The 26,759-nt window shown below is 46.7% G+C and overlaps 1 protein-coding gene across 2 annotated transcripts in view; it reads left to right on the top strand.

Moving 5' to 3' along the window:
- CCDC88A (coiled-coil domain containing 88A) overlaps positions 1-26,759 on the top strand; it is a 1,055,351-nt gene that overhangs the window by 711,640 nt on the left and 316,952 nt on the right. For both annotated transcript variants that reach the window (XM_069234179.1, XM_069234180.1), the window contains exon 20: positions 3,597-3,874. In XM_069234179.1, coding sequence (XP_069090280.1) covers positions 3,597-3,874 — 278 coding nt within the window. The remainder of the gene's footprint in view (positions 1-3,596; positions 3,875-26,759) is intronic.

Raw genomic sequence — 26,759 nt, forward strand, 5'->3', positions numbered from 1 at the left:
GCAATTCACAACCTGTAAGATCAACAAGTCAAATGGAAAATAATAAGATGCCTTTATGCTTCAAAGATATTTGAGGTTCTGCAGATGATGTGATCTGAGTCACCTTGAACGATTAACAACCTTGGTGTTTGTAGTACTGGATTTTGTATGATAGATATGAACCATGGACGTATTTGGGACAATACTTTATGTTTCATTAAGAAAACTTGGAGCATGCTCCTTATTTGACTCATTTGTGGTTTCTCAGTTTCCTAGAGGGCCATATCACAGTGGTCAGTGGGATTTTAATTGTGTCTTGACTCAGCTTATGGCTTCACCATACAGGCTTCTGATGTCAACTGTCTAACTCAAAGCATTTTCATGTGGCGAAAAATGAAGCTCAGTTGACATTTGCAGTTTTTTGTACCACCTCTTCTTATCAACCAAGAACAAAGGCCCAAAGTTAGCAGTGGGGCACGTCCCTAGGAGAATGAGGGAATCTCCGCCTTGTTAAAAAGATAGGCACAGTGACTTAGTTGTCCATCTTAAAAAACAAACAGCAGTCATATCTGTGCTTGGCTACTATTGCTCATTTCTCTTTTATTATATCCTTCAAAGGACTTTAAAAAGCACACTAGCCTCCTCCTCTCTGAGTTTATTGATAAAAGAAGCTGTTGAATTCTACCCATTCAAGTTTTTAGACACTGTGCTACGCCCTGTCCCCCCTCTTGCCCACATTTGTTGAGGTCAGGATGACTGTTGATCATTACTGTGCGCATTAATGTGTCACATTCTTTCCTGTCACTCACTTTCTGGAGTGGGCATCCAAGCCTCTGCCTTGCTGGTCTTCTGTCTTTCTTTTTCAGTGATTACAAGTACCACAGTAAACTTCTTTCAAGCCTGTGGTGTCACTAGGTGCTCTTCCCTTAGCCCCACTCTTTTAATCTCTGTTTCAATCTTCTGGTGCAACTCTTCTATTTCCAAGGCATTTCTCTTAAGACCTTTGATACCAAGATTGTCCTCCGTCTCGCTGACAATCTAGGTGCTTCTTAAACAAATGTCTGTACTTGTCCATCTGACCTGGTTGGAGCCAAAGTCCTCATCTTTAAATCCTGCAAAAAAACAAGGTTTTGCTGGCCTTTCTACTTGTGGCCATAGTAAATAGGCTTCCCTCCCACACCCTGAAAATTTGACAAGGATTTAAACTTCTTATGTGATAAACAACTTGCCTTCTCTCCACAAATAACATGCCCTGCTTTTTTATATTCTCATGCTCATAAAAATAATTCCTGCTGTCCCTGCTGATTGATGTCTCCTTCATCCAGATTACAGCAATGTTCTCTACCTGGACATCTATGGATACCTTACTACGAGGCTTCTGAAACTGTACAACGCTGCTGGCCACCTCATTCTGGGTAGCCCTCTTTGTTATAATGTTGCCAAAAAGTTGTCAGTTTACACAATTCCGCACTAAGGAACTATCTACGTTTAAGGCGTTCTGTATCTGCCATCTGGCTTTTTCAAGCAAGGCTCTTAGGTACCTGCAATTGATGTTTCTTCTATACCATGCCTCTGATGTCATTTGGAACCAGCTGCCTCCTTCATTGTGTCATCAGTCCTGTAACCTACTAAATAACACGTCTCTTACATCCTGGCTTTACTCCCTCTCCACCTGAATACTTGTTTATAGGCTCACTTTGGTCCTGGCACCAAAACACCTTTTGGCATAATTGTGTGCTCAATAAATATTATTAATCATCATTATGAATGAAAGGCTATGCTGGTTGTGCACCACTCACGATGAGGTGCACATTTAGTATATACTTCTTTCCAAGGCACTCTTTGAAAGAGGACAGGTAATGTGCTACAGATCCTTCAGGCACCCCTTGTTTCCCATGGTGGAGTCCTTGATCCTCTTCCAGGTAGAAGGTGGTGATAATCCTTCACTAATTCTGTCAAGGGGCAAAGTCAATGCACTGGGACATAACAGCCACTCACTGATCATATGGATTTAATCCTGAACCTATTTGTGTTCTGTTTTGCCGAGGGTCATTCCACAATCACAATTTGTACCATCAGTAGAACAAACATATTTCTATAAGTATTACTAAATACAACATTTACATAGTTATTAATTCATAGATATGCATTTTTGCTAAAAACAAGTGATGCAGCCTGCACAAATCCCCATACAGTTATACCTGTACAATTCTGCACAAAAGTTGAAAACTATGCAAACTACACCCTCAGTAAATGTGTGTATTTAGAAAAGTAAACTGTCAACCCAGTTCCATCTTTCACAGTCTCCACTGAGTTTACAAAAGGCAAGAATAATGTACCACTTCTTGTGTTTTACTTTTTTGAATGAAATAAGCCCTGCATTTATTGCCTAATTTGTTGTTGCTGTTGATGTTCCCAGTAACACCCAATTTAATCTTCATCCAGTTTGTTCAAATATCAAGAATCATGTACATCCATTTGTTATGGATTTGAGGAGACAATCTTCAAAAATATATAGGTGGATATTTTTCACTAATGAGATTCTAATGTGTCTCAATCAGGAACAAACATGCTGTGGTATGTTTATTATATTTGAAGGAAACAGGGTACATTAAAGAGAGCCATCCATTTTCATCTGATGACTAGCGTGGCCATTATAGGTCAGTAGACAAATCAAGCATGGCGTGTATGGTGTGCTGTGCCTATATGCAGAGCAAGCGAGGAAGTGAGGGAGTCTAATACTAGAGTTGTGCTAGATCAGTCACTAGTGTTGATAATTTGTAAAAGGTTTTCAAAAGTCCAAGCTGTTTGGGGCATTTTAAATGTAAACTCTCCGTAAAGGGTACACAGATTTAATCAAAGCTAAAATTACTTAACTTCCTTTATATCCATTCTGTTAACAGCTTACATCAGGTTATCTGTTTTATCTCCAGGATGCTTGTCATCTTATCGCTTATGTTTATATTTTGAAGCAACCTCCTTAATCAGGAACAGCATCCTTATTTCTGGTGCATGGTATGAGGGTGTGGATAGGTTCCTGTACATTATCCTTTCAAGCTTCCTGGGTCATCACACCCATAAGAGGTTCCCTAACTCTAGTTTATTTAAGAGAGAATACCTGACAGGTATCAAGATTCAAACTGTAGCTCATCCATGTGTCTGCATGTAAACTGCATTCTATCAAGCATCTATGTACAGTCCTTAAATTTGCCACATGATGCATCACCTGGGAATATAGTTAGAAATAGTATAGTATATGGCTGGATTTGTCTGCGTAGTACAGGAATTGAAAATTAAAATATCTTGTATATAACACTGTCCGACCTCATACATGAAGATGTAGTTATTATTTTCACTAGCCACTGATGAACTCTCTCATGTTTCAGATCAATATTTTGAAACTTATTATACACACATACATTTCAAACTTTTTACTGGTTCACATTGATAAAAAATCCATTGCTATTCCCTGGGTTATATAACAATTGAAAGCTGCTCTTTATCATAATCAGTTTTCATGATGTCATTTGTATATCATATTCAGTTACATCAGTATCTGCTTTTGAGCAAGACTTTCCATTACTTTGCTGTTTCTGATGAACCTCATGTTGTTGCAGGTTGAAAACTCTACCCTGAATTCTCAGAGTACATCTCTTATGAACCAGAATTCACAACTGTTAATTCAGCAGTCCGGTTTAGAAAGTGAAAACGAATCTGTAATAAGGGAGCGAGAAGAACTGAAATGCTTGTATGATGCTTTGGTTAAAGATCATGAAAAGTTGGCACATCTTCATGAGCACCAAGCTGCGGAGTATGAATCTCTTATTACCAAACATGGAAATTTGAAATCAGTGCATAAAAATCTGGAGGTTGAACACAAGGAACTTGAAGACAGGTAATTTTCATTGCTTGGCAACTCTATAACTTTGGTGGGTTATTCAATGTTTGGGTCCCATCCTGCTTAATGTGTGGTGTACCTGCTCTAATATGAATGGTGGGAATTGGAATTGGAAAAGCTGAAGGAAGCCTCCACAAACTGCTTCCCAGAGGTCTGACAGCAAGTGTCTGAATGAGCCTGTTTGTCTTGTATTGTTTTTTTTTTTAGTGGATACACTACAACTGGTTTTGATGTTGACCAAGGGATCATAAATATTTTAATTGCATTACATAATATGATTGTTTAATGGTTGTTGAACATTTTTATAATTGATTTGAATCATGTGTTTTCCTGTCTTAAAATGTGTTACAGTCCTAGTTGTTCTCAAGCCATACATAAATCCTGCTGATGCCTTTAATGTATGGGGCATATTAAGGCAGGTAGCACATTTGTTCTCATCCTAGCTACCCTGTGCTCCACCTGAGACAATTGTATCTAGCACCTGGACATTGTAGGGTAACTGAGCTCTTTACAAACTTATAATTAATTTGTAAGTAATTTTCTTTTTAGTAAAGTACTGTGTCTGTTTGTACGAAAGAAGGCATGCTTAGTTAGTCAGTGGGTGCAACCTGCAAGTCACAAGTTCAGATCCTACTGAGTGGACTCAGCCTTTCGATTTTCCAAATTTGATACACTTAGTATCATTTATTGGGTAGTAATTATAGCTTTTGATAATAAGTTAGCAAACATGTGAAACAGGTGGAGAAAGCTCTGTCTAAACGCATACAGTTGTGGATGGCTGCTGTCCACATTATGGGTGGATTTTACAACACCGTTGGGAAAACTTTAAATTCTGATGGATACGTCTGATGGATACTACAGATTTCTGACCTTGTGAATATTCCCTCAACTTCAGGATCCAGAAACTTTACGTCAGTACTCCTGCATGCCAGTAGGTGGCATCATGAGGCTCCTTCCTGATCTCATTCCACTCCAGAAGTGATGGATGGAGCCACAGAAATGCGCCACCTATAATCGCTGATGTCAGTTCCTTTCTTTCCGCACATTCAGACGCGGATCCAGAACTACTCAATGGTCTTTTAAACCATTTTGTCAGTGTCCAAAGGAAAATACCACCCTCTACAATAATACAGCTCAAGCTGTGTAATGATTGCCGCAAACAGATGTGACCCTCATGAAGTATGCGGTCTCTGTGGTCAGAGCATGATTTGAGGGCCTGGAACAACTGCACTTAGATGAATCCAAAGACCATATGGGACCATGAGGCAAAGTTGTGTTTTTGTCAAACATCAGAAGACTTCACTCCATGACTGCTCTAAGTCAAAAGGAGTGTCCTGTTCCCACTCCAGAAGTCGTTTCAGTGACAGAACATTGGTGCGGTCCAAGTCTTCAGGTAGTCCAAAAAGCACGATGTAGGAAGTTGGCTCTGTATATACTATTTCAAAGTAAGAAATAGTATGCACAGAGTCCAAAGGTTCCCCTTATAAGTAAGATAGTGGCAAAAAGAGATAATTCTAATGCTCTATTTTGTGGTAGTGTGGTCGAGCAGTAGGCTTATCAGAGGGTAGTGTTAAGCATTTGGTGTACACACAGAGTCAATAAATGAGGAACACACACCCAAAGACTTACTCCAGGCCAATAGGTTTTTATATAGAAAAATATTGTTTATTTTAAGAACCACAGGTTCAAGATTTACAAGTAATACTTCAAATGAAAGATATTTCACTTAGGTACTTTAGGAACTTTGAATAATCACAATAGCATGGACAGTTGTGGCACAAATGGCAATAAGCTATTTTAAAAGTGGACACAGCGCAAAAATCAACAGTGCCTGGGGGAGGTAAGTAAAGGTTAAGTTTGCAGGTAAGTAAAACACTTACAAGTCTCAAATTTGGGTCCAAGGTAGCCCACAACTAGGAGTTCAAGGCAACCCCAAAGTTACCACACCAGCAGCTCAGGGCCGGTCAGGTGCAGAGGTCAAAGAGGTGCCCAAAACACCTAGGCTTCAATGGAGAACAGGGGTGCCCAGTTCCAGTCTGCCAGCAGGTAAGAACCCGCGTCCTCGGGGGGGCAGATCAGGGGGGTTTTGTAGGGCACCGGGGGGGGACACAAGCAGACACAAAAAGTACACCCTCAGCAGCACTGGGGCGGCCGACTGCAAACAGGCGTTGGGTTTTAGATGGGAAGTAATGGGGAGACCCAGGGGTTTCTTCAAAGATGCAGGCAGGCACAGGAGGGGCTCCTCGGGGTAGCCACCACCTGGGCTAGGCAGAGGGTCACCGGGGGGTCACTCCTGCACTGGAGTTCGGTTCCTTCAGGTCCTGGGGGCTGCGGGTGCAGGTTTGGTTCCAGGCATTGGGTCCTTTGTTACAGGCAGTCGCGGTCAGGGAGAGCCTCTGGATTTCCTCTGCAGGCAACGCTGTGGGAGCTCAGGGGGGTCGTCTCTGGCTACTCACGGGCTCGCAGTCGCAGGGGGGTCCTCCCTGAAGTGATGGTTTTCCACAGGTCGAGCCAGGGGCGTCGGGTGCAGAGTGGAAAGTCTCACGCTTCCAGTGGGAAACATGGAGTCTTTAAAGTTTCTTCTTTGTTGAAGAAAGTTGCAGTTTCTTGAACAGGGCCGCTGTTCTCTGGAGCTTCTTGGTCCTTTAGATGCAGGGTAGTCCTCTGAGGCTTCAGAGGTCGCTGGACCCTGGTGGATGCGTCGCTGTTGCAGTTTTCTTCGAAGTAGGGAGACAGGCAGGTGGGGCTGGGGCCAAATCAGTTGTCGTCTCCGTCTTCACTGCAGGGCTTCAGGTCAGCAGTCCTTCTTCTTTAGGTTGCAGGAATCTATCTTCCTCGGTTCTGGAGGTTCCTAAATACTGAATTTAGGGGGTGTTTAGGCCTGGGAGGGCAGTAGCCAATGGCTACTGGCCCTGAGGGTGGTTACACCCTCTTTGTGCCTCCTCACTGTGGGAGGGGAGGGACACATCCCTAATCCTATTGGGGGAATCCTCCTTCTACAAGATGGAGGATTTCTAAAAGTAAGAGTCACCTCAGCTCAGGACACCTTAGGGGCTGTCCTGACTGGGGGGTGACTCCTCCTTGTTTTCCTCATTATCTCCTCCAGCCTTAACGCCAAAAGTGGGGGCAGTGGCCAGAGGGGCGGGCATCTCCACTAGCTGGGATGCCCTGTGGCGCCTTTGAGGCTCACCGCCAGGTGTTACAGTTCCTGCAGAGGGCGATGAGAAGCACCTCCACCCAGTACAGTCTTTGTTCCTGGCCACAGAGTGACAAAGGCACTCTCCCCATGTGGCCAGCAACATGTCTGGTGTGTGGCAGGCTGGCAAAAACTTGTCAGCCCACCCTGGAAGTCGGGTATGTGTTCAGGGGGGCATCTCTAAGATGCCCTCTGGGTGTATTTTACAATAAAGTGCACACTGGCATCAGTGTGCATTTATTGTGCTGAGAAGTTTGATACCAAACTTCCCAGTTTTCAGTGTAGCCATTATGGTGCTGTGGAGTTCGTGTTTGACAGACTCCCAGACCATATACTCTTAGGGCTACCCTGCACTTACAATGTCTAAGGGTTTGCTTAGACACTGTACGGGCAAAGTGCTCATGCACAAATGCCCTCACCTGTGATATAGTGCACCCTGCCTTAGGGCTGTAAGGCCTGCTAGAGGGGTGACTTACCTAGGCCACAGGCAGCGTGAGGTTGGCATGGCACTCTGAGGGGAGTGCCATGTCGACTTAGTCATTTTCTCCCCACCAGCACACACAAGCTGGCAAGCAGTGTGTATGTGCTGAGTGAGGGGTCCCTAGGGTGGCATAAGACATGCTGCAGCCCTTAGAGACGTTCCCTGGCATCAGGGCCCTTGGTACCAGGGTACCAGTTACAAGGGACTTACCTGAGTGCCAGGGTTGTGCCAATTGTGGAGACAAAGGTACAGTTTAGGGAAAGAACACTGGTGCTGGGGCCTGGTTAGCAGGGTCCCAGCACACTTTCAAATCATAACTTAGCATCAGCAAAGGCAAAAAGTCAGGGGGTAACCATGCCACGGAGGCATTTCCTTACACACAATATCTTAGCTGATTTGGTGATCATGGTGGTTGCACTTTAATGACGCTCCATGTGGTTGCATCTAAATCCTACATAATCTTGCCCACACTAATAGAAATTCTGTTTCCTCAAACCGCTTAGTTTCTGTAGCGTCGGTGGGCTGTCCTGGGGGTCGCCGTGATGGGCCGCAGTGGCGGCAGGAGGCAGCCATAGCTGGAAGTGTGAAGAGGGTGCCGAAGGCGGACCGGCTGTTGCGAGGCCTGGGACTCCTGCCTACAACAGCTGGCTGTAGGAAAGTAGCCTCTTTTTAGCATAGTTACCCACACTTTTTGCCTGATGTCAGTATGTTTTGAATGTGTTCAGTAGGATACTGCTAACCAGGATCCTAGTGACTATGTTCTCTCCCTCTAAATTTGGTTGCTTGGACTTCACACACCCCACATTTGGCATACTGGTGCCCCCATATGAGTCACTAGTAGATGTTACCCAGGTACCCAGGGCATTGTGGCACCAGGGGTTCCCCATGGGCTTGCAGCCTGTACTATGTCACCCACAGGAGCTCATGTAAAATGTGTCTGCAGGCCTGCCAATGCATCTTGTGTGAAAAGCTGCATGCGCCCTTTCACTTCAGATAACTGCACCAGGTCACTAGCCTTTAGGACAGGGTGCAGGTACCTGTGTGTGAGGGCACCCCTGCATGAGCAGAGGTGCCTCCATTTTCCTGGACTTCGTGAGTGCGGGGAAGCCAGTTTACCCATGTACTGGATATAGGTCATTACCTGTGTCTAGTGACAATGATAGTAATTCCGAACCTAGGCATGTTTGGTATCAAACATGTCGGAATCATACCCTGTTGCCAGTATTAGTTGTATGATTCCGTGCACTCTGGGGGCTCCTTAGAGGACCCCCAGCTTTGCTCCTACCAGTTTGCAGGGTTTTGCCAGGCAGCCTGTGCTGCTGTGATCCTGCAGACAGGTTTTGCTCTCCTGCTGCTTGACCAGCTCAAGCACAGAAAGGCAGAACAAAGGATTTCCTTTGGAGAGGGAACACCCACTCCTTTTGGAAATATGCGTTACATGGCTTGGGAGGGGTGTCCTCCCCAAGCCACTGATATGCTTTGAGGGACACATTTGGTGCCCTCCGTGCATAAACCAGTCTGCACTAGTTCAGGGACCTCCAGTCCCTGCTCTGGTGCGAAACTGGACAATGGTAAGGAGAGTTACCACTCCCCTGTCCCTCTCCACCCTAGGGGTGGTACCCAGAGCTCCTCTAGGTGACCATTTGATTCTGCCATCTTGAATCCAAGGTGGCAGAGGCTTCTGGGAGCATCTGAGTGGCCAGGTCTGGTAGGTGACGTCACAGCCCCCTCCTGATAGGTGGCCATCTTGCTATGTGATCAGTCCCTCTTCTAGGGCTATTTAGGGTCTCCCTTTTGTGTGGATCCTCAGATTCGACGTGCAAGATTCCAGAAGGACTCCTCTGCAATATTTACTTCGGCTTCTGGTGACTGGAACCGCAACAGGACTTCACAGGAACCTGCAATCTGCAGCTACATTGATGACTCTGATCTGCAACATTGTTCCTCCAGCTCCTTCCAGCAACTGCAACATTTCCCTGGCTGTGCATCCTCTGAGGGCAATGAGTCTTCAGTCTGCACATGACGGAGTCACTCCCCTGCATCCACAAGCACCAACTACAATGACGACTGTCTGTGTGGATCTTCTCTCCTCCACAGCTGCGTGGATCCTGCATCACAAGTGGTGGTCTGGAATGGTTCCCTTGGTCCTCTCTACCAGCTATCCAACTTGGGAGACGGTAAGCCCTTGCCTCTCCTCGCAGGACAGTCCCTCTGTGCACCACATCTCTTGCAGCTGCCAAGGCTTGTTGGCATCTCCTCCAAGAGATCTTCAGGCTTCGTGAGGCCCCAGCAATGCTCTGCCCTCTGCGTGCTTCTCCAACAACATGGGACTTCTTTCTTGGTGTTCTGTGTGGGCCTATCTGCAACACCTGTGCTTGCTGCCTGTGAGGGCTGCTCCTCTTCCTGTGACTCTCTTCACAGCTGAGGGTCACCCGGAATTCCCCTCCGTGGGTTGAGTCCTCCTGAGCCTTGCTGGTTCCTGTCAGCCTCACATTTCTTCTCGAACGACATTTGCCTTTGCCAAGCCTTGTTGGTGGTTTTTCCTTACCACTGACTGACTGCAATGCTTCTGGGAGGTGGGACTGCATCACTCCAGGAACTCTTCAGCTGCTCCATTGCTGCACTGCTGACTGTCTTCGTCCACCGACAGCCTGGTCCTGGATCCACAGAGGGGTGGGTAGTGGCTCCTGCCACCATGGACACTCCAACGTGAACTGGACTTGGACCCCCTTCTTTTCCCTTCTTTTTTTAGTTTCTTGCAGTCTTGTCTGGGTCTTGCATTATCCTCTTCTGAAGTCCTTTTGGTGGGTTTGGGGAGAACCAGGTTATGAAATCACTGGATGCCTCGGAAGTCCAGCTGCTGTTGCGACCTGTGGACCAGGCCAGTGGAACCGAGGGACTGATTCTGGACATGGAGAATCTGAAAAGGAAGGGGACAGAGTCTAGCACCCTTTGAGGTGCCCAGGTGGTGCAGGTGGCTATGCCCACCCTCCTAGAATTGACATTCTTGCAAGTCGTGGAGGAAGAAGTCCAGCTGTGGGTTCCAGGAGCTGCAGTAGGTCCCAGGAGTCAACTACAAGCTGTCCTTTCAACGGTCGCCAAATTGCAGGAGGGCCAGTAACCAGTGAGGCCACCAACAATCACTGGTAAATGCAAGCAAGAGCTGAAGATGTATTTGCAATGTTTTGGGGACCAGCAAGGTCCAGTGGACTCTCTCCTTGAAGGGGAGTCAGGGCTGGCCCTTAGCATGCAGGAAGGTCAAGAGAAGTCATTGGAGCCCCAATGAGTGACCCACAGGTGATGGACACAGGGAGTCAACAAGGAGGCCTCAGCAGCACAACAAAACAGAAGTCTCACATTGCAGGAGTTGCAGAAGAGGGGTGGAGCTTCGAGTTGCAGAGTGCTGCAGGCTGGGGCTTCTTGGCGCCTGGAGGTTTTCCGGAACAAAAGTAAACAAGCCTTGACAAGAGCAACAGTCATGGTGGACAGGGGTTCCAGTCCAGTGGCAGGATCAGGGGCCCAACGTCTCCCATGTTTGTCAGAAGACAAGCAGGACCCAGAGGAGGCCACAGATCCACCACCTGTGTTGTAGAACCTTTCGATGTGCGTGGCACAGCAGACCTCACCAGCCAGTCTTGAAGTGCAGGGAAGTGACTCCTTCACTCCAAGGGAGATTCCTTCATGCTTCTAGGTGCAGAGTCATTGTGACCCTGCTTTGGATGTTGCAGAATTCTTGCAGGATCCAGAGAAACAGTGTTACAATGGGAACCTTCCGAGCAGAAGCAGATTTGTTTCGGTTCCAAGGTAGACCAATAGCGATTCCATGGGCCAGGAGCAGAAGATGTCTTGCAGCAGAAGCAGATTTGTTTCGGTTCCAAGGTAGACCAATAGCGGTTCCATGGACCAGGAGCAGAAGATGTCTTGCAGAGTTCCTTGTAGAGTCTCGCTCGATTAATCCGAGGACCCACCCTTGGGGGAGCCCTCATTACTTGGTGGATCCTCTAAGGAACCCCTAGGGTACAGAGAATCGTACAACTAGCACTAGAATCGGTGTAGTTGCATGATTCCAACATGTTTGATACCGAACATGCCTAGGTTCGGAGAAGCCATTATGAAGTTGGACCACTATGTTGACCAGTGTCCACTACATACCTTAGGATGCCTTTACCAAACTTACAAAGTCCAGGGAATGGAATCTGGAGTTTGTAGGGGTACTGTTCATGTAAGAGTACCCTCACATTTAGGGATATGTATCCTGCCCTTGGGCTGAAGGGCCTACCAGCGTGGTGACTTACTGTGTCTAAGTGCAGTGACCAGGATATAAGAAAAGGCTTATATCTTAAGTGAAATGTGCATGCACCATTTCACACAGGATGCAATAGCAGGCCTGCAGACACAGTTTGCCTGGGCTCCCATGGGTGGCATATTACATGCTGCAGCCCATGGAGGTCCCCTGGTTAACAAATGGCCTGGGTACCTAAGTACCATATCCTAGGGACTTATATAAGTCCACCAGTATGCCAATTGTGGGTGTAAAACGTTTACCAGCAAACAAATTTAGAGGAGAGAGCACAGACACTGGGGTCCTGGTTAGCATGATCCCAGTGAACTACAGTCTAAACACACTGACATCAGGCAAAAAGTGGGGGTAACTATGCTAGAGAGATTGTACTTTCCTACACAGGGGTGCGTAGACGTAGTACTTACGACCTTGCTGTGCTTGAGGCACAGATGCAGACGCTTGAGCCACAAGGTTGTCAATCTGACGGTAACATTGCGAGGCGCAAACTGGGTGTTACTCAACGCCAGTACCAGCAATTACTGCTGGATGAAGCTAAGCTGGCCTGGTGGGCAGCTCAGAGTTGCCTATATAAATGGGATGACAAATCAAGCAGGATGCTGTACAGACTTTGCCAGGTCACCCAGCACTCCATCCCTTTTCCTATAATCCGTGATATACACTGCATGCTTTAGTGTGGTGTATGCTTGAAAGGAGTTGCTGACTCACCAACAAATTATGGAATTCGTGACAGCTCTGCCACTCCACTCCCTTTCAGACAGTGCTGAGGCCCAACTGGAATAGGCAATCACAGAGGGAGGGCTTTCCTCAGCCTTCGTGGGGATGCAGTCCTGAAAGGCTCCCGGCCCAATTGGGTTTCTGTGCAAATTCTGTAAGTCATTCATGACGTGCCTGGGGAAACATCTCCTGGGTGTGCTCCACACTGCACTTGAGGCGGGGTCTCTTCTGCGTCACTGGCACCATACAGAGATTCTGGTGTTTCAAAAGCGGGGCCGGCCACCAGAAGAGCACTCGTCGTATTGCCCAATCTCTCTCCTCAGTACGGAGGTTAAACTCCTTGCTAAAACATTGGCTAATCGGCTGCAGAGATATTTACTTGACCTGGTTCATCCTGCCAAGGCAGGCGTTATGCAGAACCAAGCTGCACATCACAATATCAGACGAGCATGTAATGCCCTGGCTCTTTCTGATCGCCTAGGAAGGCCGTCTGTAGAATTACTGTCAGACATGGATTGAGTCTTTGTCTCCATCAGCTGGGATTACCTATTCGCTTTTCTGAAGTGATTGAACCTAGGTCCCAAATTTTTATCTTATATCCGACTATTATATACAGTCTTTTGGGCAACAGTTAGGATTGCATGTGCAGTGTCGGTTCTGTTGTTAATGTCCGCTCTCCCCATTATTATTCGCACAGGCCATAGAACACTTGGTGTTGTGGGTCAGGATGGACGCTCAGGTGCGTGATTTCAAATGGAATACTTAGATATCTGATAGGGTCGCCCTATATGCAGATGAAGTGTTGTTCTTTCTCACAGACCCGGCGACCTCGGGCCACGCATCCTGCAGATTATGCAAATCTTTGGTGAAACTTCAGGGCTATATATGTACACCTCAAAATCCATAGTTTTCCTGGCTGGTGGTTGGATCGAGGCTGCGGGATGGGCGTCGGGTATGATGATAGCAGAAGGTGGCTTTAAATATCTGAGGGTGTATATCTTCCCGGAGGCAACACTGCCATGGTCCCGTAACTCGATGACCGCTATAGCATGGGTAAATGAGGAGGTGCAGGTTTGGTCATTCTTGCCGTTGTCTTTGATGGGCAAATCGGCAATCTTCAAGATGGGCTCCCTGCCTGATTCTTATATCAGTTACAGAACTACCCCTATGTTGTTCCTCGTTCATGGTTCAGGCAGGTGAATGCTGTCCTTGGTGGGTTCTCTGAGTGGGAGGGGCGGCTTGCATTGCTCTCAGTACAAATAGTACTAACACATTGCCAGCCCCTAGAGCGGCCTGAGAGGCAGATCTGGGCCACCTAGATGATTCCGACTGGACAGATGCATTGGGTGCGCCGCGTGGGGCGACGATCTCTGCTCATCTTAGCCTGATTCAATTGAAGGATCTCCACAGAGATTATTATACGAAACACCACTTGTGACGCATGAGCGTGATTGAATCCATGAGGTGCCTATGCTGTGGGGTGGATGTGGGCAATTTTGTCCACACAGTATGGACCTGCACTGCACTGGAGTATTTCTGGCAAGGGGTGATGGCATGCCTGGGGGAGGTTCTTTCCTGGGTGATTCTGCAAGACCTCAAGCTTATCCTGCTGCATAGAACTGATGGCATAGAGGATAACAGATACAAATGGATACTTTTGTTCCTGGGCCTGACACTGGCAAAAAGGGATATAGCAAGAACATGGAAAGCTGATGTGCCCCCAACCATTGGGGCATGGAAGAACGGTTTGTACAATTGTATGGGGCCAGAGATTACTGTGTTCCACGTGTGGGGTTGCCCCCAGAAGCACCCCAAACTCTGGCAGAGGTGGGCATTGTCTTTGATCTAGTACGTTTTGTCAGAGGTGTTGCACCCTGGTCTAGTACCTACAGCACCTATATTGCCATTTATTGAAGATTTTGTGGATACCTGGGAAATTGGGTGGAACCATGTTCAGGACCGCCATCTAATAGGCAACTCCCTCAGTACCATTGTTCTGCACTAGGAAATCCTACTTTTCTTACACAACATCCTTTACCAGAGAGTTTGGAGGTGCAGGCATCCACAAGTGAGGTAAATCCCATTTCCTACCTCACCTGATCACAAGTCTAAAGAAATAGAAACTTTTGGCAAACTTATATTTTTTGCACATGCCTTGCTCTCTGTTCAGTGAATGCTGGCTGCCTTTTACAATACTAAACTCAAGCCCTATAAGACACAGTGCTCAAGTATTACCTGCAATTTTGGATCCCCTCTGGGCATCGCTGACCCAGTGTAGGTGGTGATGCTGCACTTGCATGATGATTATTTCCATATCTCTGTCCTGAAACCCCACAGGCACTACATTTGTTCACAGTAGGCGAGGAGCCTTTGCAGTTTGCAATGCTCCATTTTGGCCTCACCAGTACTCCTCAAGTGGTGTACACGAAAGTGATGGAATTGTTAGCAGAACACTTCCAGAAATCAGGGGTACCAGTCTTTCCCTACCCCGACAATGGGCTACTGAAGCCAGGCTCACCCCAGGCAGTCGTCAACCACCTCTTAACACCTTTGGGGTTCACTATCAATGTGCCAAAGTCACTCCTGACTCCATCGCAGATGCTTCAATTCATCTGAGCTATTCTGAATACAATATGTTTTTTGCTTTTCCCCCAGAGTTGTGAGTCCAGGACATTCGAGCTATGATCCTGATGTTTTAGCCCCTGTCCTGGGTCTTGGTGCAGATTGTTGACCTCCTGCATTCTGCTGGTCAAAAATCCCAGAAGACACATGTGGGCTCTGCAGTGGAACCTCAAGTTCAGTGGGCACAGTACCAGTGGACTCTCTTGGATTGTATCCAGATTTCAGAGGTGACTACAAAAGATCTGTAGTGGTGGCTACTGGACCACAAATGAGTGAGTAGCAGGCCCTTCTCTTTACCCCACCCAGAGCTGACTGTGGTCATAAATATATCACTACTGGGATGAAAAGACCCATGGTCTGCCACGGTGGAGATCAGAGGCTTCTGGTCTCTGGTGGAGACTCAACTAATCAATTTGTTGGAGTTGAGGGCAAGTCATTTGGCATTGAAGGCCTTCCTGCCCACCATCAGAGGAAGGCTGGTGCAGGTACTCATGAACAACCGCACACACAGTGGTACTGAACAAGCATGGCAGAGTGGGGTCTTGGGGCCTGTGCCAGGGAGCTCTACACCCCTTAGAATTGACTGGACCATTCTCAGGGAATTTCTCTGGTGGTGAACCTCCTGACAGGATCACTGAATGCCAAGATAGACAAACCTCTTCCTTGACGCTTAGCAGATCATGATTAACAGTTGCACCCGAATGTGAGACATGCTGTCTTCTATTAATAGGAAGAGCCCTGGATAGATCTTTTTGCCTTAACCAAGAATTCACAATGTCAGCACTTTTAAACATTGGGATTTCCAAGTTGGCTCTTTCTCGTAGATACTTTTCATCTTTAGTGGAGCTTGGAATCCTCTATGCCTTCTCGCTATTGCCTCTCCTGCCCCAGGTTCTGAAGATCAGGAACAGCCCTAGTGGCTGAGTTTGGGTCTGGAGACTGTGGTACCCAGAACTCCTAGGCATAAGCATCTAGCCTAATCTAGCTGCCACTTTGGATTGATCTTCTGTCTCAGCTGCAGGGAAGAGTGGTACACCAGGGTATGGAGGTTAAGTAAAACTGGATAAAGGGCAATTGAGAGGATGTCAGATTAGAGGAGTGGCAGCGGGTGCTGTACCCACCATTTGCTTGATGCTTGGCTCAGGATGCGTGCTGCCATGTGCCCATCCTGCAGCCACACAGGTGTTTTCTCATATTTGTCATGGGGAAGGAACACTTTCAGTTCACCATTTTGCCCTTTTACCCAGGTATGTTGTTTCTGACACAGACGTGCCTCAGTGACCACAGCTCTCCTGACATGGTGACGCCCTGCCAGATAGCTTCTGCATCACGAGGTGTGAGCACATTGGAAACTTTCCCATAATGTTACATTTTCTGGTACAACAATCTATCGCCGGCCGGAGTATATTGCATGCTTTCCACAGTTGCTTGTTAGTATCATTGCCCCTAATGTCCAAATTTAACAATCCTAGGGTTCTTCAATTTTCACCTCAACAGCGATTACTGTACACTTGCTCTAAATACTATACAAGACTTAGAAGCTATCCAGCTCTTGCACATATAGCAGACCATATTTTCAGTCCTATTTTTTCCAATCTGTTGTCGCTATTAGTACCCTTTCTCCTTAGCTGGATGCGTCACTTTGCTGTTCCTCTTGAGACTTCTTGCCCATGCCCCTCTCCTTCTTCCCTCCTTCTTCCTCCTTCTGTGCTCTAAAAGTTGTGACTGTGTTCACAACTTAAGGTCTCAGTCTTTTGTAACCCGCTTGTGACGTCTATACTGTGTCTGTTTTCCTCAGTGTAGGATGCTAACACAGCTCTTTGGACTTGGCTGGCGAATGCTCTTGATGAACATATTTCTATATCTGATGCTCCCATCGGACTCCCTAAGCATTCAGCTCCATGGTTTGATGCAAGTCTTCTAACACTTTGGAAAAAGAGCAAAGTTCTGGAACAGGCATGGAGCAAAACACATGAGCCTTCATGTAAGGTAGTCTACAAGAAAGCAATTCATACTTACCATAGAACTATCAGGGCAACCTGGGCGCTGCTCATAGCAAACAAAATAGAAATGGATCCAATTCAGCCGAAGAGATCCTTTCCATTGATATAGTCTGTTTTTTTCAAATAAATTTAGAGCCTTTTATTCCACTTTCCTTGAGGCTGCAGCCACTTCTACAGCTCCAACTGAATCTCTGACTGGTTCAGGTAACAACTGGACTTTATTTTAACCCTTTTCATTCACCGATACTTACCAAATTATCCTCTGTGGTTAAGCTAGGCTCCCCACTGGTTGCTGCTCATCCTCGTGTTCTTCATGCTGCCTTAGCAGTCATCTATCTGGAGTTGGTGGATCATGTCACCTTTCCCATCTCCACTGTCACAGTCACTCCAGCTAGGATGTGCAGATTAGTGGTGCCACTGCTTAAAAAATCTCTTGTTGTCTGTATGCACATCGAGAGACACTTCCCATTGACCAAGTGATAGAATTTGTAGATGTCTTACCCATTAAGACACTTTCCGATACCGCTCATGCTCAACTGGACGAGATAATCTCAGAGGCCGAGATCTCGGCCATGTCACGGTTTCGGGCAGGTCTGATCAGGACTCTGGTTGGGACACCCCTTGAGGCCACAGAATATCCCAAAGAAGTAGTGTACTGGGGCAGAAGAGCAGCTAAAGGCATACACAGGAAAGGACTGCTATGGACAGGCACAGGAAAGTAAAGCACAGCAACCCTTGTGTGAACAAACAGGAAACGGATTACTAATGGTTGTACACAGGGTAGGGCGCAGAACCTCCCACAGTGATAGGAAATGTCAATGCCTTTGTGCAGTTTGCTCTTGCAAATAGTCACCCCACCAGTCCCATAGAAAGGAGGCAGCAGAAGTGATTCTGGCTCTGGACCCTAGCGCACCAACAAGGATAGTACTTCCATACACAAGACAAGCTCTTGTGCGTCCAGCTGGAAACACAGTGGCAATTCCTGGAAAAAACAGCAATAGTACACTGTCACTGTTAGGCACGAAATACAGCGTACAACACTAGACAAGAATAGGGGCTGGAATTGCCTCCTGGAAACCAGGAGCCAACCCCAGTACAAAGGAGGACACTTATACACTGGTGAAGACTGATAGAACACTTACCAGACACAAATACCAAGAGGAAACGGAAACAGAAGGAACAAAGAGGCAGAGGCAGGAACTGGGAACAGACTCAGGCTGAAGCAAAGGCAGGACTAGGACTGGAAAACAGCGTGCAAACTTCTGGCTGGAACAAACAGAGACAGGAATGAGAAACAGAGAGCAGGCTCTGGGTGGAACAAGCAAGGGCTGGGCTGGAATATAGGGAGTAGGAATAAGGAGAAAACAGGACTGGGAAACAGAGAGCAGGTTCAGGCTGAAGCAAGGCAGGACAGAGAAACAGGGAGCAGGCACTGGAAGAAACAAACAGGTACAAGGTTAAGAGATAAGGAGCAGACTCTGGCTGGAACAATCAGGAGCAGGGCAGAGAAACAGGAAACAGGTTCAAGCTGAAACAGACCAGGAATAGGAACAAGACTGGAACACCATCCGATAAAGGGTCTGTAACACATAGGAATCGAACTCCAGTGCATGACGAAGGATGTTGAGGAAATGGCTGCTTATAAGCAGTTCCAAGCTGCAGAAAACCCCAGGTGGAATCACATGACTGGGCTGCACAGGAGAGGTCTCAGGTGTGTGTAGTTTCAGACACTTGCAAGTCTTGGAGGAGAGGATCCGGTGAAAAGGAGCAACTGAATTTCTCCCGTAGAAAACAATGTAAAACAGAATCCAAGATTTCCTGACTACCAGGCTGTGCATTATGGGATTTGCAGTCCCAGGAAGCAAATGTAATACTACAAAACCATACCATAGCAAAAAGAGAAACAAATGGGAGTCAGCAAGGGACTCCAGATAAGTGTTGAAGGTGATTCCCAGGCTTCCGACAGTCCCCTTACAGCGCCCCTTAGAAATGGGACGACAGAGTCATAACAGGCCACCCTGTCTGGGCTCCAATTGGGTAAAGCCCCAGACCCTAAGGGGCTTCCATGTGACTTTTTAAAGATCTTCATGCCTAAAATCTGGAATTATTTATTAGCGCTGATTCACACTGCTGTTGATGTTGCAATGCTCCCACCGGAATGACGACACGCGGAGATTGTGGTATTCCCCAAAACGGGTCAGCTGCCAAATAAACACTTCTCATATCATTCAATTTCCCTTCTGAATATGGAGGCAAAACGTCTAGCCAAGGCATTGGCAAATAAATTACTGTCCGAACTCCAAGATTTGGTCCATCCAGACCAGGCAAGCTTCATGCCTGGCCGAGCCACATGACATAACATCTGTCATGTATCAAATACTCTCCCCTTGCATACCCCTTGGGGCTACTATCAGCGGTCCTTCTGGCCGATGTGGACAGGGTGTTTGACTCAGTTGGGATTATTTGTTTGCCCAAGGTTCCTTTCGTGTGTTTGATTTCTGTACACATATTTGACAGCAGTGCTTAGAGTCGTGAGCCATGTATCTGACCCATTTCCCCACCAGCGGGGGATGGCTCAGGGGTGCCTTCTGCCCCCGCTGTTTGCATTAGCTGTTGAGTCGCTGGTCATTTGAGTCAGGCTGGACTCCCAGGTACGCAGCTTTGGGTGGAGTCTGGTTCTCAAATAGGATAGCCCTACACACAGATGATATTTTGTTTTTCATTACCGATCCAGAGGTTACAGGCCCACAGGCAGTTCAAATCATGCACATTTTTGGCGAAACATCTGGCCTCTATATGAACACTTCGAAATCTGTTGTGTTCCTCATAAATGGATATGCTGGGCCTACAACCTTGGCACCGGGCGTGTTGCTGGTGGAGGGAGGCTTTAAACACTTAGAAGTCTACATACCACCAGATATATAACTGTCATGAGCAAGAAACCTAGAACCTGTTATGACGCGGGTGAGAGAGGAGGTGAAGACCTGGTCACTCTTGCCTCTGTCCTTAAAGGGACGATCTGCCTTCTTTAGGATGGTCTCTCTGCCCCAACTACTTTATCGGTGGCAAAACTACCCATACACTATTCCTAGGTCCTGGTTGGAATGGGGGGGCCCTCAAATTGCACTCTTGAGATGCTTCAAATCCACATACGGAGGGAACATTGGAACAGAAGATGAATACTCTGCTTCACAATTAGCAATGTTCAATGATTGGTGGTATGATTTCCATGGAGATCCAGCCTTTGTGACTGAGAAGTGGGTAACTGCTCGACTACTTATATGGCGGAGGTAGAGTTGCTTCCCTTCCCCCTGTGACTCGTGTAGTCCTGAATATATGGCGGGACTCCATGCAGCAAATGGAGTGGTGGAGGCAACTAATTGAATGTACCTCATTGTGGCCTGGCGCAATGCTGCAGCAGGTGGCACAGCTAGAGGGCTTTAGGAAGAGGGACCTTATAGGCATTTCCACTCTAGGAGATGTAATGAGTGACACAGTTAAATTATTTCAGAAATTGCAGGTAGAATACCAAATGCATCATAGTCAGTTTCATCGATATCTGCAGCTCCATCATGCCATTACTCCTTACAATCGAGACCTGGAGACCGCGCCTGAATTCAATTCACTAGAGGGTAGGTTCCTCTTAGGAGATCTGGGAGCTCACAAAATTGCCCAAATATATCATACATTAGTTATCCATAACTCACACATATTGACCTTTCTTAGAACTGCGTGGGAGACGGACCTCAGCACCCTAGATGACAATGACTGAGCCGACGCCTTTAGAGCACCTAGAGAAATGGCCATATCAGCCATCTCTGACTTATCCAGCTTAAATACCGACACATGGCTTACTATCCGAGGTATTGTCTATGGTGTATGGGTGTGTTGGGCTCCCCGTTATGCCTACACTCTGGGTGGATGACAGCACTTTCACGCACCTGTAATGGGGTTGCACAGTTTTACACCGATTTTGGCCAGGGCTGATCTGCTGTCTTGACAAGGTTCTCTCCTGGACAATCCCCCTCAACCCAAGGCTGTCCTTTCTACATGTCACCGATGGGCTTGGTGGTAATCATTATAAAAAGTCACTTCACCTCCTAGGTCTGACGTTGGCAAAGAGAGATATCGCCCGGTGTAGAAGGCCAAGGAGCTCCCTTTCTTTGCGGTGTGGAAACGGGGCTTGGATCACTGCATGGGACTTAAGATTGCTGCATATCAGGCTTATCAGGCACAAGGATGCCTCCAGAAACACTGCAAAATCTGGCAGATTATAGTAGGACTAGTTTAGACCGGATTCGTACTGTTTTGTTTTTTTAAATGGTTCTATAATGTGGTTTAATTAGGAAAGAAATAACACTTCACCACACATTACATTCCTGAACCTTAGATAGGTACATTTGTTAATGAGATATACAAAATGAGGAATACACATGGTCTTTGAACTTCAACATAAGAATGAGAGTCGTAGTAGGCCAGCCCCACACACCATGCCTGTCCTTTCCCTCATGGGAGGAATACAAATCAGACAAAAATAGTAACTTTTGCATTAACCGTAACATAACATTGCTCTCAGTGTGTGTTCATTATCCATCGTAAGGAAGGCAATGTACCACTCCGGCTATGATGAGTGTGACAAGTGTGTGATAAATCCCCCCTGTGTGTGTGGGAGGGTGGCAGGGGGACAAGCACCAAGGAAGGTAAGTATGCATCTCTGTTGCAGAGGGGTTTGATTTCATACCACAACGAACAAACATGTCTTTATTTGAGGTGAGTACATTGTAGCTGTATGATTCAAAGGATGCTGATTTGTGTCTTGAAATGTAGGGCTGCCACTGAATGTGTATAAGAGAAGTAGTAGGTAGACTGTATATGCTGCCTATTTGCTTACTGATGCGACTTTCATGAATAGTAATATTCATAGTTCGGGGCACCCAGCCAACCCCTGTCAACTGGGGTGCCAGGTTTAGCTAGAGCCACTCTTCTACACCCCTTGCTCCATTTTAATGTTATAAGTAGGGTACTCAGGTCGTTGACAGATCAGGTGGGTATACACAACAGTAGAGCAGAGAAAAGGTACAGAAGTCTAGAAAATATCAACATCTTAGAGAGGGCTACCCACACTACTGGAGAGAGCGGCAGTGACATCCAAAATTGAAGTGTGAATCGTGCTTTGGTTAGAGTTTTGCCTAAATTCCCCTCCATTAGGTCTTTATGCGAGTGGTAGACCTGCATCCCTAAGTATTGAGTAGTGGTATAGGACAAGGGTAGTTGTCTCCCACTCGATCTCAGTCAAGGCGGTCAATGGGAATAATTGTGATTTATCCCAATTTCCTCTGAGGCCTGATGCTCGGCCCAAGTCCCATAGAAGGTCCATAAGTCGGTGAAGAACTGTAGCCTCATTACTTAAGTAAATCAGGGCGTCGTCAGCATGCAGTGATATTATGTGCCAAAAGTCATCTGCTTGGATACTTCAGTCAGGTGTGCATTGTCGCAATGCGCATGCCAGAGATTCCAATGCGAGCACAAGTAGCATAGGGAATAGTAGGCAGCCCTGGCGGGTGCCCGCACATTCAGGCACGGGTCAGAGATAATGCAGCCCATCTTCACTCTGGCCTGGGGTTGAGTGTAAAGGAGCCCCACCCACTTCCGAAATGTGGGCCTATACCCATTTTAGTGAGGGCAATTTGGAGGTATTCCCACCCAAGGGTGTCACATGCTTTTCCTGTGTCCAATGATGCAACCCAGGGGTGAGTCCCTGAGGGCCTTGCCCAGTCCATCACCATAAACAACCGTTGCAGGTTGAGAAATGTGTTTCTCCCAGGTATAAACCCATTCCAGATGTATTATGGTGTGGACTATTGGTATCAGTCTGTTGGCAAACACCTTTCCCAAGATTTTTTAATCTGAATTTAACGATGAGAGGGGACGGTATGATTCTTTCAGTAGGGGATCCCTGCCCATTTTTGGAAGAATGGTTAGAACCACTTCTGGTAGAGAATGCAGCAGTATCCCTTGTGCATAAGCAGAAGTGTAGGTTCTCATTAAATGAGTAATGAGTGTGGAACTAGATGCAGAGTAGAACTCAATGGGCCATCCACCCACCCATGGGGCCTTTCTTTTTGCTATCTGTTTTATTGTGTCTGTGTTCTCTTTCAGGGTTAGCGTGGCCTTGAGTTTGTCCATTTGTCCTGTCAAGGAACCTGGTAATGTGTGGAGTCGCGTTGCCTGTCAATCTTTCATATAGAGTCACATAATAAGTGTGGAATGTCTTGTTTATGTCCTTCTTGGTGTTGAGTCTGTGACGTGCCCCCTCAAACCTCCCTATTCAACCCCTGGTTTAGCAGTGTTAGGAAACCTTTGTGTTTCAGAGTTGAGGAGTCATGCCAGCAGTTTGCCTGCTTTATCGGCTTCAGTGTGTTTGCCAGTTAGGTATTCGCTATGGTCAAGCTTACAGAGCTCGGTAGTTGTGTTCAAGTGTGTCAGCCACATTGTTGCTAGTGTGTGGCAACTGTGCTATCATGTGTAATCTGTAGTTCGTAATTGCATATGTCACCTTCCAAATTGTGGAGGTCTTTATGAAGGGCCATCTTGGTCCCATATGTCGTTTTGATTGCATGCTCTCACAGGACCACTTTAAAAGCATCTCATTCAACACAGGGTTCAGATGTTGAACCCTCATTTTCTTTGACATACATTTTGATGTGTTCCCCCATTGTGGTGCAGAAGCCGTCATCCTGTAAGACGTCCATAGGCAGATAGGCTCCAAGTCAAAATATTGGAGTGTCCACGGCCCCACATTATAGGGAGGTGCAGGAGGCAGTGGTCAGATACTGTACAACCTAAATATTCTGCTCCCTTTACCGCCATGAGTGCATTTGGGCTGCAGTAAATAAGATCAGTTTGGGTAAGGAGATCGTGTAGCCCTGATTAAAATGAGTATTCCTTTTCTAATGGATGTAAACTGCACCAAGCATCTAGTACTTGCCTTTGTGTTGCCTAGCGCTTAAGGTGTTTTGTCAGGGTTATCACGTGTGCTCTTGGTATTGGTGGACGACAGCAATCTAGGGTGAGGTCTGGAACACAGTTGAAGCCTTCTCCCCAAAAGCAGGGCATCCTGGCATCTTGGAGAGGTGCAGGTGTGAGACATTCTAGGAAGACCATCTGGTTAGAATGGGGAGCATATAGCGATATGAATGCCACCTGGAAACCATCTTGAATCCCTTTCAATATCTCATATCATCCATCCAGATCTGTCTTGGTGTGCGGAATTTCTATCATGGTCCTGGGGGCTACCCAAGTAAGTGCACCTCTGACATATCTGGAATATGTAGTTCCCACCACCGCCCCCTCAAGTGCTTTTGCGTGTTTTCAGGGTCAGACTGTGTTAAGTGAGTCTTCTGGAGGAGGGCTATTTGAATTTTGCATTTATGCAATTATTGTTATAGGGATAACGGTTAGTGTAACCAGCCATACCTCTAACATTCCATGTCAGTATGGAATATTGACATTCCATAGTCATTTCTGGTATGAGCAGTCAGTGTACAAAATCCAACAGTTTCTCAGTTATTAGCTACCCTGCCATCTCAAGCATACCGTCTCCCTGTCTATCTTCTCCCTAACGTTCTACCATCCCATTCCTGAGAGCTATCTGAGAACACTTTGAAAACAATAAAAACAAACTGGGTATCAAACAACTTCCAACTCTCCAACCGATTTGTACTATTGACACTTGTATTTCTGAAGAAATTTGAATAATGGATGTCGGCCAGGTAGACATGGTGAACAGTATTGAACTAATGATATACTGGGAGGTGGGACTGGGTGGGAGTGGGTTGTTTGCATATTTATGTTATTGTTTATGAATATTTTGTGTACCCTTTTTCTCTTGGTCCAGTGGGCCGTGATGTTATGAAATAAAACATTCTTGGATGTTTCCAAGCCTGAGTATTTCCAGCCCATTCCTTTGTTATCCGTCCCTGCCTAACTGTTGGAGACATATAGCAATCAACAACTGTACAACATTTAGGGGCTCATTATGACCCCGGCAGATGGCGTTAATAAGGAGAAAAGTAGTGCCACAGGCTGGTGGTACTTTTCTCCATATTAAGAACCGACAATGTACCACACTGATCGCCACGGCGGTAACGACCGCCGGGCTGAAGACTTCACTCTCCATCCCGGCAGCCGTAACTTGCCCACCTGCGGGATTATGACCCCGCCTACCTCCATGGTTTTCGTGGCAACCTTACCGCCACGAAAACCATGGCGGTAGGCAATATCAGTGACAGGGGATCCCTCTCCTGTCACTGATAGAGGTATTCCCCCCTCTGCCCCCTCCCCAGGTTTCCACACACACACCCCCTTCCCCTCCAGACCCCCCTTCCTACACGCACCTTCATTCACACACGAATACACGCATAAACTCATTCCCACATTCATCCATGCATGCATACATCCATTCACACACACACTTACATACATACATACAAGCACACATCCATTCACACATCCATTCACACAACACAATAAACACGCACTCACACATCCATACATGCACACACATACAACATGCATCACACAACCGCATACACGCAGGCACACACATTCACACACACACAACACCCCCTTCCCCTGTCGGAGCACCCAACTTACCTGTTGTCAGGGGTTCCTCCGGCAGGAGACAGGGCGGGGCACTGCTGTCAGAAGCAGCGACCGCCAGCAAAACACTGCCAGGCCGTATCATGTGTCATAATACGGTCTGCGGTGGTCTACTGGTGTGGCGCTGCTGCTGGCAGCAGCGCCACCTTACTGCCATCCACCGGCATGGCCACAGCTGGATTTCTGCCATCCTTCTGGCGGAAATCCAGCTGTGGTCTTAATCCGGCTGATGGCTGGTAGCTGCGGCGACAGTCTTTTGGCGGCCGTCGCCGCAGCGGTAGGCGGTTTTTACCACTGGGGTCAAAATAATCCCCTAAATCCTATAACCACTCACAGTTAGGCTCCTGCCTGCATCACAGCTGCATGGTGGTTTCAGAAGAACTTAGGTGGATTTTAAATTGAGACAGACCCTATGCTGTTATTTTGTAGATCTGAGTGACACTGTCTCACATAACAGTCTACTCAGATGGTTGTATAGCTGTGGGATAGAGAACAAGGCTCTACGTTGCTTTTCTTCTTTTCTGAAAGATCACAGATTTTAGGTATTTTCTCTAATACCTTAGCAGTTGAGTGTGCAGTCAAAGTACATTTGGCCATTGGCAGACCTTGTGGAATCCTTTACCTTGACTCTATTTGCATACACTGAGGATACCCAGTTGGTATTTTCTCCTTCTCCTTACTATTGTAGCTCATACGATCTTGCGAGTTGCCTCTTAGCGGTTTCCAACTGAATGGGGCTTAACTGCTTGCAGCTCAGTGGGGGAAAAGTAGTTGTTCTGGTGGTTGGAACCAACCACACCTTTGGTCTTCTGCCTTGTAGTCTGAAGACCTTGGCCCGTTCCCTGATCCCTGCCCTGAAATCAACAGTTAAAGATCTTGGCATTTGGGTAGACACTGGTCAG

The sequence above is a fragment of the Pleurodeles waltl genome, chromosome 5 (assembly GCF_031143425.1).
Source record: "Pleurodeles waltl isolate 20211129_DDA chromosome 5, aPleWal1.hap1.20221129, whole genome shotgun sequence".
NCBI lineage: Eukaryota > Metazoa > Chordata > Amphibia > Caudata > Salamandridae > Pleurodeles > Pleurodeles waltl.